General features: G+C 44.1%; 3 protein-coding genes across 3 annotated transcripts; 2 read left to right on the forward strand and 1 right to left on the reverse strand.

Annotated features, from left to right (window-relative positions):
• Positions 1 to 7,191: 7,191 nt before the first annotated feature.
• LOC311329378 (2,3-bisphosphoglycerate-independent phosphoglycerate mutase-like) lies at positions 7,192 to 8,724 on the reverse strand (the record flags this gene model as incomplete). Its single annotated transcript, XM_084463233.1, has 1 exon — positions 7,192 to 8,724. One exon carries the CDS (start codon positions 8,722 to 8,724, stop codon positions 7,192 to 7,194), a length of 1,533 nt encoding a protein of 510 aa, XP_084319359.1.
• A 416-nt stretch (positions 8,725 to 9,140) lies between these two features.
• LOC311329379 (uncharacterized protein YibN-like) lies at positions 9,141 to 9,557 on the forward strand (the record flags this gene model as incomplete). Its single annotated transcript, XM_084463234.1, has 1 exon — positions 9,141 to 9,557. The coding sequence occupies one exon, from the start codon at positions 9,141 to 9,143 to the stop codon at positions 9,555 to 9,557; it is 417 nt and encodes a 138-aa protein (XP_084319360.1).
• Positions 9,558 to 9,631: 74 nt separating this feature from the next.
• On the forward strand, positions 9,632 to 10,105 carry LOC311329380 (protein-export protein SecB-like; the record flags this gene model as incomplete). Its single annotated transcript, XM_084463235.1, has 1 exon — positions 9,632 to 10,105. The coding sequence occupies one exon, from the start codon at positions 9,632 to 9,634 to the stop codon at positions 10,103 to 10,105; it is 474 nt and encodes a 157-aa protein (XP_084319361.1).
• Between the last annotated feature and the right edge of the window lie 6,929 nt (positions 10,106 to 17,034).

Genomic DNA, 17,034 nt, shown 5'->3' on the forward strand with positions numbered 1-17,034 from the left:
GTACTTGGTCGTTCAGTACCCTCAGTTTAACCGCTTCCGGAATTCTTGTTTATGGTGGGGTTTTATTGCCAAAAATATTCATTCCTGATCAAACCTTATGGCAATTGTTTATTATTTATAAAGTGCACCATTATCAGAGCCTTGTCGCTATTGTCCAGTACCATCTCAAGAAGTTCCAGTGACCTACCTCATACGTGCTTTATTACACCAATATTTTCTGTTAAAGATCTGAAAGTGATTTGTAAGCTTCTCTCAAATATTGGCACTTTATTGCATATTGTTTGTCTCATACAGTGGGCCTCAGGAGATTAGGCTCTTGCGTGTTAAGTGGTGACAATTTTAACCGGTATTTGCTCCCCCTGCATTTATCATTTAAACCCGGTACCTACGACCATAATCCCGGGTTCTTCGAAACTCTGATGTCAATGTTTTGTTTTAATGGAACTTCGTGGAGTTTGTTCGTTACAAATATATGAGAACATGGAAAAGCCAGCAGCTTAGTCCTTGTTGCTTGTTTTGCACCTTGTGTTGGCAGCAAGTTAAATTTAAGGCTGCTACCTAACAGCTGAAGCTATAAAAGCCAGCATCCTTCCTAGGATGCTGGCTTTTGCCTCATTTTCGTGATGTAACTCTAATTGGTCGCTCATTGTTGTAGCTCTTGAGCTACAACAATGCAGCCGTTAAACAGTATGGGTTTCGATGTGCAGGTTCAGGAAAAGAGACAGCTTTATGGTGATATAATGTGGTCAAACCAATACTACATTTATTCCCCAAGCACGCTACTGAAACCAACCTTGGCCATCATATTATTGATCTGGCGCCTAGATGGCATCTCGTTATTTCCATGAGTGCCTTTTACTAGGAATTAGGCAAGGGTAACATGTCAAGTGCCTGATGAAAAACAATAAAATGGTATATTACCCTGTGGTTAGTAAAATAACAGATAGCAATATAAGACCTCATGCTCATTCTGGATCATATAATTTAATAACATCAGCTCTGAATGGTGCTAGTGTAAATGAAAGTGGGGCAAATTATATTTCTCCTTCAGAAACAGCTTAGTCGGAAGCAAAGCCATTAATCATTAGTCCTGTAATACAGCAAGAAAATATTCCCGTGCACAATTTGAAGGAGATGATTGTTAGTGGGAAATTTTCAAATGACGTCCATTACAACGGTGTCACCGGCCTGACGGCCATGCCTAACCATATAACAACGTTGTGACGCACATCATTAGGAAATACACGCAATGTCTTCATGCAAAATACTGGACTGTCCGATACATTGATTGGCCGATTTCGCACTGTTAAGGCCCGTGGTGCAGTTCCACTTTTCCAGAAATACATTCCATCCAGAACAGCAGTTTGAAAGCTTTGAGCAGGCTTATGCTTTCTGGCGAGATTTGGTTTCTTACCGTGCTGAAACACCGAAACTGGCCATCCGATCTGACCAAGCTCTTGACCTGATTGCTTTCTTGGGACGATTGACAGGAACCGCAGACTATTAGAATCAGCCTTCCAAGCCTTTACTGACTCAGCTGGTTATTGGCGTCATGGAGTTAAGCACCGGGAATGACTAGATTCGGTATGATGCCATGAACATAATACACGAGGCCATCAGTTCCTGTGATGCCTTGGGGACTATGCAATTGCTGACCTCAGCAGAAACTATGGCTGTTGAAAATAATGATCCAACTGAAGTAAGGGCGTCGGGACGGCAAATGATGATTCTTTATAAGGTCAAAAAAATCGCCAGAGTCCATCTGCAAACACTCTCCTAGGTCGAACAGATCAAGGTTGAGCTGGCTTCACGGATTGGATTAAGCACGTACTTTACCATTCTTGGCTCAACGCAAAATATGATATCACGAGGGTGTGCGTAGGTTGAAGATAAGGACATTGCAAGAGCTTGCGTCAATATCTAGATATCTTGTTCTGAGGCTAAACTGGAGAGCTATCTTTAAGAATGGGCACCATGGCAAAAATATCAACGCCACCAAGCTACTCCGGAATGTTGCCAGCTCAAGCCACAAACGGTAGACCGTATTGCCTAGTGCCACATCAGTGGAGATGGAACGCAAAAGATAGTTGCGGGGGCAATCAACAGGTGGATTACAATGCCCTCCGCAGGACTTACCTAGAAAATGGTAGAAATCCGTTTACCAGTACCCATTTGAGATGGTCAGACGTGGTTCGGCTGATAGAGGACATTTCGCTTTCTCCCCCAAGCAAACACAGCAAACACAGCAAACAGCTAAAGCCAAATTATGTGTGATACAGCGATTGAATAGAAGAACAGCGCAGGAGGCTCTGTTGCATCTATTGACATGAGGTGAAGGAAGCCTATCTTCAGATAAAACTACCACACCAAGGAGTAAAAGTACTCCCATACATCAGCAGCCACCATATGGTCATGTTGTCCTTTTCCTAATAATGTGACAAAGCTCAATTCCAGTAATGGTGGATTTCGCTGATGCGAAGCGTTAAAAACCAAACATCGGTCCAGTTATCCACTTTATACCTCGATGATCCTGCTCAACAAGGTTGTTCAAATACTCATTCTAGCGAACCTAATCTCTGGCTGGCAGGCTCCTTCCAGTTCACTATTCAGTGAATTAAGGGCGCCGGTATTGGCACCACTTTTATCAATAGAGACCGTGGTCGGAACACCATTTTGAGCAATGGTTTTATTCAAACTGTCTTTCACCACCAAGATCAGGAATATATCGACTCGTAAAAAGCACCTAAAATGTGTATGATCGATCATTGTCTCTCCGTCCAAGACAACCACATGTCACTCCTGATTATTGATCGTTAACTCATTAATTCCCTGAAAGCAAAATAATACCCATCTGGGAGTGTGGTTCTGGCAGGGTTTTTATTCCAATTTAGAAAGAATCGGCTTTGCCTTTTCAGCTCATGTCTTATTCTGTGCTGTAAGGCAGCGTAGACCATCAGACAGAGTGTCATTACCATCAACAGCGCTTCAATACGTTCAGGCTTTTTTTGGTAGAGGGACGACACCAAGAAATACTGACTCTTCAGAAATCGAAATCCTCTTTCAACATGTTGCTGCGCCTTATAGGTAGACCACCATTCACCTCCTTTCAGATCGTCCTGATTCAGGTCAGTCGTGCCCAGAATAAAGCAACTAGGTGAGGCCTGTGCATCCTCGTACTTCTCGCATGCTACAAAGCAGTCTGCTTGCACATGGTATCACATATGGTCAAGCTCACTATCCGTCGATGGACGGCCTTTTTCCCCATAGCAAAACTGCCTTATAACCTCTGGCTCTGAACTTTGACAGTATACACATTGCTTCTGCCAGAGAGAAAATGCCTTCGAAGCATCATCCCGGCAACGAAATACCTTTTTGTTCAATTTCCCCCCCCCAGATTACCTAGCTCCTTCAGTGACTGTTCCTGTACCATTTTGGTAAGCGATTTTTGGTCACTGAGCTTGCGATTATCATACCGGAACAGAACCCAACGTTGCTCACCTCTCCAGAACAGGAAGGTACTTCAGCAAAGTAATAATCCTCATGGCTTTCAACAGGCTGCAATGACATCTAAGGAGCTTTTTGAACTAACTCCTTTGCCTCCTTGATATTCAAGTGAACCAACTAGATAAACAATTGTTATTACTGATCGAGTGACTGAATGGTTTCGGCAACAGCCCGTGCCACATCCGCTAACATATAGCGATTATTCAAGGCCTCGTTGAAGTAGCAAGTGTTCTTTGATGATCTCATTAAAGGAATGCTTTGTCGTTTATATGGCCACTGCATGGAGCCATGAATAGAGGAATCCCAGCCTGATTCTCTGTCATTAACTGCAAGACCACCTGATTCAAATAGTATGGTGATCACGGCTATAGCCTTGGCAGATATGGATGCAGGTCAAGTCATCAGGGTTTTCATGCTGTTGTAATCAACATCAAAAAGTAGAACAGCACGTGAATAATTGATAACAACATAAGGCCTCCTGCTCATCCTAGATCATCCTAGATCATCCTAGATCATCCTAGATCATCCTAGATCATCCTAGATCATCCTAGATCATCCTAGATCATCCTAGATCATCCTAGATCATCAACTTGAGTGTGGTTCTTTTGATACAACAATGCAGCCGCTAAAACATCAGAGTTTTCTATAGATCCAGTAACGAAAAAGGAACGCTTTTGTGATTACATCACATCGTCAAACCAATAAATACATAACACCGCTTCTTTTTCGTTCCCTAATATAACGTAAGTTCAACTAGATAATCCCTTGCACTACATAAGTTTAAGCCTTTTTGTACATATTCATGTTACAGGAAAAGAGTTATTTGAGTGCTTTATTGGCTAGCACAGGCTAAGAAGGAGACATTGTGCACTATTCAGAAAACACCACTATGACTAAAGCCCTAAAAATCCAAGGTCTGTAGCCAAAATTGAAGCACCGAACTCACGTTGACTACTTTGCCTCCTTGATATCTAGGGAACCCAGAGAGATAAACAGCCGTTTTTGCTTATCGAGAGACTGAATGGTTTAGGCAACATACAGTCAGTGTCGCATCCGCTACCAAATAGCGATTATTAAAGGCGTCTTTGAAGCATGGCAGGTGTTTTTTGATGGTCTCATTAAAGCATGTTTTATCGTTTATATTACCACTGCGTGGGCCATTAATAGACGAATACCAGCCTGATTTTCTGTCATTAACTGTAAGACCACCTAATTCAACGTAAGTTCTACGAGATAATCCCTTGCGCTACATAGGCTTCAGCCTTTTGGTACATATTCATGTTTCAGGGGAAAAGTGATTTTAGTACTTTATTGTCTACCAAAGGCTCCGTCGGAGCCTTTGGTACTTTTCAAAAACATTACTACCCCCAATCCCTTAAAATCCAAACCATCTAGCCATAAGTGAAGCGTCAAACTCCCGTTAATTTAAATCAGGACGGTGATCACGGCTATAGCCCGGGCAGATATTGATGCAGGTCAAGTTATCTGGGTTTTCATCGCTGTGGTAATAACCATCCACATGCAGACTAGGACTATCCAGATTCAATGCCATGCAGGGCAGTTTCAAATAATCTACGACCTTGATGGCAAAGTTCATATACCTCTCACTGGCGCCAGCGTCATACTAGTCATCAAGAGCTAGGCAAAGAATATTATCATTTAAATGTACTGGCTGAAGCCTTCTCCAACCAACCAATCAACAGGCTTGTTTTCGAAAAATCTTGGAACCATTTGCCACGTTTGACCGATAAAATCAATGCTACTAACAATCATTGCTGCAACTGCCTGTTAGATAGTAACATCCAGTGCACCAAAGTCATTGGTTATGCGTGCATTAATATAATGGATGAAGCTCTTTTGATACAACAGCGTAACCGCTAAAACATCTTGGCTTTTTGATATATCCGGTACCGAAAAAGAGACGATTGTACGATGATATAACATCGTCAAACTAATAATTACTTAGCTCCGTCTCTTGTGCACGCATCCTACGCCAATACTCTAGATTATTCATTCTTCTCACCCGCTCGTGATCATTTGGACGCTATCATTCAGCACCTTGAATCCACTATCCAACAAGAGCCTAACACAATAGAGAACTATATCCAGACTGAAGGCAACGAAATGTTGCGCCTCCTCCTCCAATGGTATCTGGACAAGCAGGCCAATGTGAGCCGCGCAATCATCAGTAACGGGTAACAATGGTGAGCAGATAACTTACGTCAGGAAAAATACCTCACGACAACTGACCAGCTGGTTTGGTTCTGTCGTAATCAGGCGTCACTGTTACAGCCAGCGGAAGCAATACAGAGTGTTTCTGCTGGATGCTCAGTTAACCTAAATATTGACAAGTACTCTGATGGAATGAGGTAAAAATTGTCAGCGATGTTATGGATCGCTCTTACGATTAAACGACATCGAAATAGTTACCCAAGTATGGTTGGGCAACAACAGACTATACAACTGGTAGCGGATACGGTCCAAGACTTTGAGGCTTTGTACGAACAACGTAAGGTTGTGATTGAGCAAACAGAAGACCAGCAGATCCTCAGTTTTGACGGTAATAGCTTGGGTATACGCCAAGAAAAGTTGAGGTAAGCAACACGGAAGAACGCGCAAAATGGTAGCAGAAGCTGCAAACTAGGCTCAGTCTAGGAGAGAACAAAGGTCGCACACAAATGGCACAGGTAGCCACCGTTTATACGGTAAAACCCAATCCTAGAATGGCAGATTTGGTCATGGATATGGATCGGAAGAGCAACAACATTGTGAAATCCCGTCCTACCACTAGGAATGAGAGAGTGTTGGCCAGTGTAGAAAGAGAGGCGGAGGCCGTGATAGAAGAAGCTTTCGAGGAAGCACTCAGGCGAGATACGGAACAGAAACGGCAGCTGGTCATTGTTATTTATGGACGCCCTCATCAGCGGAAACTGATTACCGGGATTATGAAAAAGAAGGGAGTTAAGGCAACCATCATTATGGACTTTATCCATGTCCTGAATATCTGTGGAAAGCCGGTCACTGCTTACACAACAAGGTGGACGAGACTATTTAAAACTGGTTGGCAGACCTATCCCCAAAGATACTCATGGGAGAGTCTGACAAAGTGGCCCGGGGAATCTGGCAAAGTGTGAGCAAGAGAGGTCTGACAAACCTGGAGGCAATTGATAAGTGTGCAGACAATCTTCAAAAAACCGTCACAGCCTCTGGATGAGGGCTATCCGATAGCCAGTGGAGTCATTGAGGGAGCTTGCCGCCATTTTATCAATGACCGTATGGATCTAACCGTGGCAAAGTGTAGTTTGCAAGGGCCAAAGGCTGTGTTGAAGCTACGCTCACTGGATTCAAGTGGAGATTGGCAGGTGTATGGGAACTTCACAAGGAATGCTCTCGCCTTCGTAATCATGGAGAACTAATAAATGGACCGTTGCAACAATGGAACCACACCGTAATATATTTAGCTATCTTTAGCTCTAGCCGTGCGGCAACAACCAAGCCAAGATGATCAAGACTCTTAATCTGATGCAGGCAGGGCCTGTATAATGATTTCCCTGAATGTCTTTTACCGTTTTGACAGCGGGATTCAGGAAAATATCAATTTGGTTGGTGAAAAGTAACTTTAAGAATACTCAGTTTTGGATAAGTATAAAACCACACTTATCCAGAACTGAAACAAACGAGAAAGGGTTACTTAACCAGCAAAGACTTTCCAGACATTTCAGCAGGCTGCTCCACACCCATCAGATCCAGCAGGGTTGGAGCTAAATCAGACAGAATACCGTCTTTCAGCTGAATATCATTAGGCCCTGAATAAATCAGCGGCACCAGCTCACAGGTGTGGGCAGTGTGTGCCTGACCAGTGCTCGGGTCTTCCATCTGTTCGGCATTACCATGGTCAGCAGTGATCAGGCACTGCCCGCCCACTTCATCCAAAGCCGCAACAACACGGCCAATGCTCTCGTCTACCGCTTGAACGGCTTTAACAGCAGCATCGAAGTCACCGGTGTGACCAACCATATCGCAGTTCGCGTAGTTACAGATGATCAGGTCATGCTCGCCACTGCGAATTTCCTGAACTAGACGATCCGTAACTTCAGGCGCACTCATTTCTGGTTGCAGGTCGTAAGTTGCCACTGTTGGAGAAGCCACCAGCACACGTTTCTCACCTTCAAATGGTTCTTCACGACCACCGCTAAAGAAGAAAGTTACGTGGGCGTACTTCTCGGTTTCAGCAATACGCAGCTGGGTTTTGCCCAGTTTCTCCATATATTCACCCAGAGTGTTCACAAGCTCGCTGGGAGGGAAAGCACATGGCGCATGAATATCTGCAGAGTACTTAGTCAGCATAACAAAGCCGGCCAGTTTAGCTACACGGCTGCGTTGGAAACCATCAAAGTCATGGTCTACAAACGCACGAGTAATTTCACGAGCTCGGTCAGCACGGAAGTTCATAAATACCAGCGCATCGCCATCATTCAGCCGGGCAGCTTCAGTACCAATAACGGTAGCCTTTACAAACTCATCGTTTTCATCACGCTCATAAGCGGCCTTCAGGCCTTCTACGGCAGTTGCAGCTGAAAACTCAGCCTTGCCATCGGTAATCAGGTCATAAGCCTGCTGAACACGCTCCCAGCGGTTGTCACGATCCATGGCAAAATAGCGGCCGATCAGACTGGCAACATGACCAATGCCTTTCTCTTTCAACAGGGCATCCAGCTGTTCTAAGGAAGATTTAGCACTACGAGGCGGTGTATCACGGCCATCCAAGAAGGCGTGAACGTAAACTTCTTTGGCCCCACGACGGGCAGCCAGCTCAACCATAGCGTGAATATGGTCTTCATGACTGTGCACCCCACCGGGAGAAACCAGCCCCTTAATATGAACGGCTTTACCTGCATTGATGGCTTTATCCACAACGCCGGTAATGACATCATTTTCGTAGAAATCGCCATCTTTGATAGCTTTGGTAATACGGGTCAGTTCCTGATACACAACTCGACCAGCACCCAAGTTCATATGGCCAACTTCACTGTTACCCATCTGACCATCAGGTAGACCAACATCAATTCCGGAGCAGGAGACAAAACTGTGCTGGTTTTCTGCACAGAGTCGATCAATTACCGGCGTTTTGGCGGCCAGAATGGCATTGCCATAAGTCTCTTCACGATAGCCGTAGCCATCAAGGATGATCAGGGCGGTAGGTATACGCTTATCAGTCATGTGTTCTTAACCTTGGCAAACTGGAAGGCTGTTGAAAGGCTGCGCAAGGAGGGTGTCCGAGAAAAGCTGTATTTTTGCCTTATCAGACGGCGCCAGCGATCTCTTGAACCAACCTAATTGTGAGTGGAATGATCCGCATTTTACCTGCTTTGCTGCCGGTTTCCAGTGAATTGCCAGTAATTGCAAACTATCACACCAGAAGGCATCAACCGGCATACCATGTGGAAATTTCTGCAACTTGCTGAGATTTTCCGGTTAATTATCGCCAAGAGGCTTATACGGTATTTCAGTCTTTTTGTAAGCCGCGCCAACAAACATGAAGCCATATCATCTTTCAGAAGCTTCATCCCTTACTTTCCTGAAGTGGGAAAAGTATACTTGCCTCCTTTCAATTTATAGATTGACAGCTTGTCGGCATGGAACAATTCATAGAATTTGTAATTAACCACCCACTGCACGTTGGTGCGCTGGTGGCGCTGGCCAGCACACTGGCCTTAACTGAAATGCGCAAGGGTGGACAGAACGTCTCCACTACTCAACTGACCCAGATGGTTAACCATGACCAAGGCGTGGTCATTGATGTTCGGCAAAAGACAGACTTTTCCAAGGGTCATATTGTTAATGCCATCAACATCCCTTTCGCAAAAATCAAAGAACGGGCCGGCGAACTGGAAAAATACCGGGGAAAGACCATCATTGTGGTCGACGCCATGGGACAACACAGCGGCAGTGTCGGGAAAACCCTTAAAACTGAAGGCTTTGCCAACGTGGTCAGACTTCATGGTGGTATGAATACTTGGACTTCTGACAGCTTGCCAGTGGTCAAGAAGTAGCCTGACCGGACAACCTGTACGACCGTTACCAAAATGCGTTAATCGTTTAACCCATCAAAAGTAAGGAAATGACAATGGCTGACAATCAACAGCACGCACCGCAGTTTGCGTTGCAGCGAATCTACATGAAAGATATCTCCTTTGAATCGCCAAAGGCGCCTGAGATCTTTCAAAAGCAATGGCAGCCAGAAGTAAAACTGGACTTAAGCACCAGCAACCGGCCGCTGGTAGAAGGCCTGTACGAAGTGGTTCTGTCTCTAACCGCGACTGTGAAAAATGGTCCTGAAGGTAGCAAAGAAACCGCTTTCGTTACTGAAGTACATCAGGCCGGTGTTTTTCTGGCCAAAGGCCTAGACGAAGAAGAACTGCACCGCACACTGGGTGCCTTCTGCCCGAACATCCTGTTCCCGTACGCCCGCGAAGCTATTGACAACCTAGTACTGCGTGGTAGCTTCCCTCCGCTGATGCTGGCCCCAGTCAACTTCGACGCTCTGTACATGCGGGCTCGTGAACAGCTGTCTACTCAGCAACCAGAAGCCGTTAACTGATTTGGGTGCGGCTCTTTTGATACGACAATGCAGCCGCTCAAACATCATGGTTTCGATATATCCGGTAACGAAAAATAGACGTTTAATGGTGATATAACGTCGTTACACCAATAACTACATAACGCCATATCTTGTCAACTCATCCTGCGCCAATACAATCAATTATTCATTCTTATCACCAGCTCGTGATCATTTGGACCATATCATTCAGCACCTTGAATCCACTGCATGGCACCATAGAGATCTATACCCAGACTGAAGGCAACGAACTAAGTTTGCGCCTTCTCCTCCAAGGGTATCTAGATAAGCAGATCCATGATGAGCCGCAACAATAGTCGAACAGGTAGCGACAGAGAGCATAGAAATCACGTCAACAAAATACCACAAGACAACTGACCAGCTTGTTTGGTTCTTTCGTAGTGACATACAGCGGAAGCAATCAAGCGTGTTTACGCTGGATGCTCAGTTAAACCTCAATACTGACAAGTACTCCGATGACATGAAGGAAAAAGTGTCAACAATATGATAGATTCCTCTTATGATCGAACGGTTAAACGACATCGTGAGATGTTTGCCTAGTGTGGTTGGAAGACGACAAACTATGCGACTGGTAGCAGATACGGCTCAATACGTGTAGGCTTTTTACGAACAGCGCAAGGTTGTGATTGAGCAAACAGAAGACTTGCAGATCCTCAGTTTTGACAGTAAGGGTCTGGTTATACGCCCGGAATGGTTGAAGGAATCAACCAAGGAGAACGCACAAAAGAGTCAGCAGAAGCTGCAAACAAAGCTAGGTACAGGAAAGAAGAAAGATCGTAAACGAATGGCACAGAAGCCACAGTTTATATGTATATGGTGAACCCCAATTGGTGCGGCTCTTTTGATACAACAATGTAGCCACTAAACATCATGGTTTTCGATATATCAGGTAACGAAAAAGAGATGATTTTATGGTGATATAACGTCATAAAACCAATAACTACATAACACCGTCTCTTGTGAATGCATCCTGCGACGATATCCTCGATTATTCATTCTTCTCACCAACTCGTGATTATTTGGACGCTATCATTCAACACCTTGAATCCAGTGAGCATAGCTTCAACAAAGCCTCTACCACTTGCAAACTCCACCTTGCCTAGGTTAGATCCATACGGTCATTGATCAAATGGCGGCAAGCTCCCTAAATGACTCCACTGGCAATCGGATAGTTAGCATCCAACACCTTCTCATCGCAGAGCCTAGACAGTTTTATGAAAGATAGTATGCACACGTATCGATGGCCTCACGTTTTGTCATACCTCTCTTGCTCGCACCTTGCTGGATCCCCCAAACACTTTATCAGGCTCTCCCATGAGTATCTTCAGGGCCGTCCTGCCACCCAGCTTTCAATAGTCTCATCCCCTTGTCGTGTAAGCAGTGACCGGCTTTCCACAGATATCCAAGTACATGGATAAAGGCCATAATGATGGTTGCCTTAACTCCCTTCTCTTTCATAATCCCGGTAATCAGTTTCCGCTTATGATGGTGCCCATCAATAACAATGCCCCACTCCCGGTTCTGCTCCTGATCTAGCCTGAGCGCTTCCTCAACAGCTTCTTCTATCACGGCTTCCGCCTCTCTTTCTACACTGGCACACTCTCTTATTCTTAACTGGAAGACGCAATGTAACAACATTGTCGCTCTTCTGATCCATATCCATGACCAATTCTGCCGTTCGAGGATTGGGTTTTACCGTATAACCGGTGGCTACCTTGTGCCATTCGGTTGCGATCTTTCTTATCTGCCGGACTGAGCCTAGTTTGCAGCTCCTACTGACTCTTTTGCGCATTCTTCCTAGTTGCTTACCTCAGCCCTTCCTAGCACATCACTAGGCCCTTACCGTCAAAACTGATGATCTGCAGGTCTTCTGTTTGCTCAATCCCAACCTTGCGCTGTTCGTAAAAAACTACAAAGTCTTGAGCCATATCAGCTACCAGTTTCATAGCCTATCGTTTTCCGACAGTACCTAGGCAACTCTCACTATGTCGTTTAATCGTTTGATCATAAGAGCGATCCATCACATCACGTAACATTGTTTTCCTCATGCCATCAGAGTACTTGTAAGTATTGATATTTAACTGAGCAGCCAGCGAAAAAACGCTGTATTGCTTCCGCTGGCTGTAACTGCGACGCCTGACTACGACAAAACCAAACAAGCTGGTTAGTTGTCTAGAGATATTTCCCCTAACGTGATTCCTCTGCTCACCGTTGCTACTCGTTACCAACGATTGCTGCGACTCATAATTGGCCTGTTTATCCAGATACCCTTGGAGTAGAAGGTGCAACACTTCATTGCCTTCAGTCCGGATATAGCTCGCTATGGTGCCATGCTCTTGTTGGATAATGGATTCAAGGTGCTTAATAATAGCGTCCAAATGATCACAAGTTGGTGAGAAGAACGAATAATCTATGGTATTGGCGTAGGATGCGTTCACAATATACGCTATACGCTGGTAGTTATTGGTTTGACGACGTTATATCACCATAAAGCTGTCTCTTTTTCGTTACCGGATATATCGAAAACCATGATGTTTTAGCGTCTTCATTGTCGTATCAAAAGAACCACACTAAGACCATTTGGCCCACGGCATTTGAAAACCTGATCCCCGCATGGTTGTTCCTGCCCATATTTCTGAAAGAACTCCACAAGGCTCATGACTTTCTGAAACTGAATTTTGTTCTTTCCCGTGATGCACCTCCTACTTCGAGGAAAACCTAAGGCGTAAGTTTAGACGAAACGTAAGCTTAGTTCAGATGGTAATCTGAAAACCTTTAATCAAAAAAATCACCACAACAAAAACATAACCAAACAGGTAGAAACATTTTAAAAAAAATGAATTGAATAAAACATTTAAAGTAACAACATTAACAAAACAATTACTATCATGGGAAAAATATTTAGATGTAAATTACAGGGATAGATACTTTTGCTAACAGCATTACCAATTATTAATCAATACTGGATAAATAAGTTATCTGCTTTTATCTGATGCCAATTTTTTTAATTACAACTTAAAGGAATACTCAATAATATTTTCAGCTCCAGTATGGCAAGCTACAGTTCAACATCAAACATGGCCAGCACCTGCCACACCTCAACAAAACAATGCAAACAACATAGGTCAAAATATCAACATTGTAAATTGCAGTCTATTGTCGTAAGCTCCTATTCGACCTCTAGCTCATCTGGTACTTTCCCTCTCTCCTTATTGTTAAATCCTCCAACTTTGCAATGGACCTACTGTATTTAGCTGACCAAGCATTCGCAGCAGGAACCAATACAAAATGGACCTGATCCTAATCAACCTCAAGACAGTAGTTGCCCCAGATGGGCTACAGGTCTCCTTGTAGCAGGAACTGTTCTTACTGTTGCAGTGGTAGATGTCAGATGCGTGTATAAACACAGAAAAAAGCTATGCAATACAGAACAGCAGCCTGTCCCTAGCGAACCATTGAAATGGGAACCTAAAGAGGAAGAGCTGGAAGACATGAGTTCAAAAGAAGTTAATGAAGGATGAGCGACTTCATCCGCAAATCAACCTGATGATACTGAAAAACCAGAAGCTTATGTCTCATTCCTGCAGGGTATAGAGATAACTGTCAAACAGCAAGAATATGAACAGACTGCAGTAACCATAACTTCAGGAGGTGATTCCCTCAAGCTGAGGAAACAACAAATCAAGCAGACAACACCTAAAAAGTTTATAGCTTTGTCAGGTAACTCAATTCATAATTGACAATGAATTAGAAAATGTAACCACTAGGTACACACATCCTCTGTTTCCTACATTTAGTCTGTATGAGAAATCACAAACTTGTTTATTTTCTAAAAAATGAATTAGTTACTGATAGTAGATTCCCACTTCAAAAGATAAAAAATATTGCTGGACTAATCAAAAATAAAGCGTTGTCAACCATTAAGTCATTGTTCTGAATTTCCCCAGAGGCTATAGTAACCCTAATAACCGAGCACTCATGGAAGCTATGAAAGAATCCGATTTCATCGCCCTCGACCAGAAGATCAACTATTTGGTTGCCCTTTGTCAGAAGCTGACCACAGAAAATAGGCAACTTAGGCAGCAGGAGCAGTCTTGGAGAGCAGAGAAAGCAAAGTTGATGGGGAAAAATGACGTTGCACGTAATAAAGTGGAAGCAATGATTCAGCGTCTCAGGTCTCTGGAGCATGAGTCATGACGGATAAATCATCAGTCACATCAGTTCATATTCTGGACAAAGAGTACCGTGTAGCCTGCCCCCATGATAATCAGGACGCACTTCACACATCTGCACGCTATCTTAACGAAAAGATGCAGGAAATCCGCTCTTCAGGCAAAGTCGTTGGTATCGAGCGGATCGCCGTGATGGCAGCTCTTAACATCTGCTACGAGCTAATGCAGAGCCGTCGCATGAATGAAGATGAAAAGCTGTATACCAAGGAGTATATTGACCAACTGCTAGGTAAGCTCGATCAGGCGCTGGCAGCGGTTGAACGCTGAGCTGATAACCTTTTGTACTTTCCGCGACTACTGATAGCCAAAAAAACCTGCAGACATCTTTTCAATTGTCGATATAATACCATTGAAACCTCCTTGTCCTGTTCGCCAGCTACTCATACGTCCAGAGCCGATAATACTACCTGGGGGGCTCCTAGCAGATGCTGGAGTGCAAGTCCGCCTCGTAGCGGAAAGCCCGATTCATCTCAGCAGCCTCCACCGTGACCTTTACGGCCACTGGCAAACGTGGCAACGGCAGGGTAGGGAGGTTTCGCCCATAACATTGCATATCATCTCAACATGCCTGAAGCCCCATGCACCACCTTGGTAGATAAAGCCCTTACCCAGTATTTATTGCGTGCCGGCTACCCTATCCTAATGCCTAATATAACGCTATGTTCGACTTTCCAAGTGATCTAATAAGGCATGACTGAACCTACTTTCTACTATTAAAAGCAGTCCAAAATAAAGATGGTTTCAGTCATGCCCATTGCAGATTTTATCACCGCTGTTTACACTGCTTGATCAATTATTGGCTTAAAGAACTCCTCCAGATAGCCTTGCGCAACCCAGACTTACCACCAAAACTCTCGGACAGTGAAGCCATCACAATCGAGGTGGTTGGCGAGTGGCTTGGCCATAACAAAGACAAACATATCTGGGAATACTTTGCTCAACACTGGCGACACCTGTTGATCTTCCATACAGATCCGCATTCATAAAGCAAGGTGCCAATTTATCGCATGCAAAACAGTGCCTTCAGAAACGGCTGGTTCAGCTAATGCATACGAATCATGCTGATATCTATTTAACGTTAGTTCGACGCTTCAATTTTGGCTACATCCCTTGTATTTTAAGGGCTTGTAGTATAGTGACGTTTTTAAAAGTGCCCAATGGCTCCTTCTGAGCCTTTGGCAGACAATAAAAGTACTCAAATCACTCTTCCCCTGTAACATGAATACGTACAAAAAGGCTAAAGCCTATGTAGCACAAGGGATTATCTCGTCGAACGTACGTTAAACCTGTATCTTTTTCGTTACCGGATATATCGCAAACCCAACGCTTTAGCGGCTTCATCGTAGTATCAAAAGAACCACCCCCTATGTCTTTAACTAGCGCAAGTTGTAGAGATGTTAAACTAATATGTCGGGCAGTGCTCATAACAATGATCTCCACGCTGATAAGCCAGTTCGCAGATTATCTTTACCTCCGGTCCATTCAGCCAATTATGGAGCCGCCCCGTCTCCGGCAGCAGCCGAATATCCGCCTTAGTGTATCGAGATTTACATCCATTGACCGTACCCTGTTCATACTCCAGCAGCCCTAGTCAAGCTGGTAATCTGGGCTCTGAAATAGCCTGCAGCAACGGTTAAATATTGCCTGATTATCCCCTTCTAAGGGGTACTCAGATTGAGGTATCGGAAATATCTGATGGTGGTCTCAATCCATTGATAGCACTAATCTTTTGATTAAGGTGCGGTTCCCTTGCTACAACGTCCCTTTCATTAGTTCTACATGATTACGAAGGCGAGAGCATTCCTTATGCAAGTTCCAATACGCCTGCAAATCCCCACTTAAATCCAGTGAGCGTAGCTTCAACATAGCCTTTCCCCTTACAAACTCTACTTTGCCACAGTTAGATCCATACGGTCATTGATCAAATAGCGGCAAGTTCCATCAATGACTCAACTGGCAATCAGATAACCAGCATCCAGCTCCTTGTCATAGCAGAGCCTTGGACGGTGTTTTGAATATAGTGTGCCCACTTATCAATGGCCTCCAGTTTTGGAGGACTTCTCTCGCTCGCACTCTGCCGTATTCCTAGGGGCAGCTTGTCAGACTCTCACCTGAGCATCTTCAAGGACCGTTCTGCACCAAGCTTTTAATAGCCTCATCCTCATTGTCGTGTAAGCAGTGACCGCCTTTCCACAGATATTCAAATATCAAAGTGCTGAATGATAGCGTCTAAATGATCACGGGCTGGTGAGAAGAATGAATAATCGATGGTATTGGCGCAAAATGCATTCCCGATAGACGTGTTATGTAATTATTGGTTTGACTACATTAGACCACAATAAAACCGTCTCTTTTTCGTTACCTGATATATTGAAAACCATTATGTTTTAGCGGCTGCATTGTTGTATCAAAAGAACCGCACCCTTTTGATTCCAAACTTAGCTCTATATTCGCCGTTGTTCGAAGTAGTTCCTCTACCTATTTGAGCGTTTTGATAAGGAGTGTGTTCATTATAATTCCTGATTACCATCTGACCTACGCCTCATTCTCGTCTATACTTTCGGCACCGTTTTTCCTCGAAGTAGAAGGAGCCTAATGGCCAAGAACAAAATTCAGTTTCAAAAAGGCATAGCCTTGTGGAATTCTTTCAACAATATG

The sequence above is a fragment of the Borostomias antarcticus genome (assembly GCF_949987555.1).
Source record: "Borostomias antarcticus genome assembly, contig: scaffold_107, whole genome shotgun sequence".
Lineage (NCBI taxonomy): Eukaryota > Metazoa > Chordata > Actinopteri > Stomiiformes > Stomiidae > Borostomias > Borostomias antarcticus.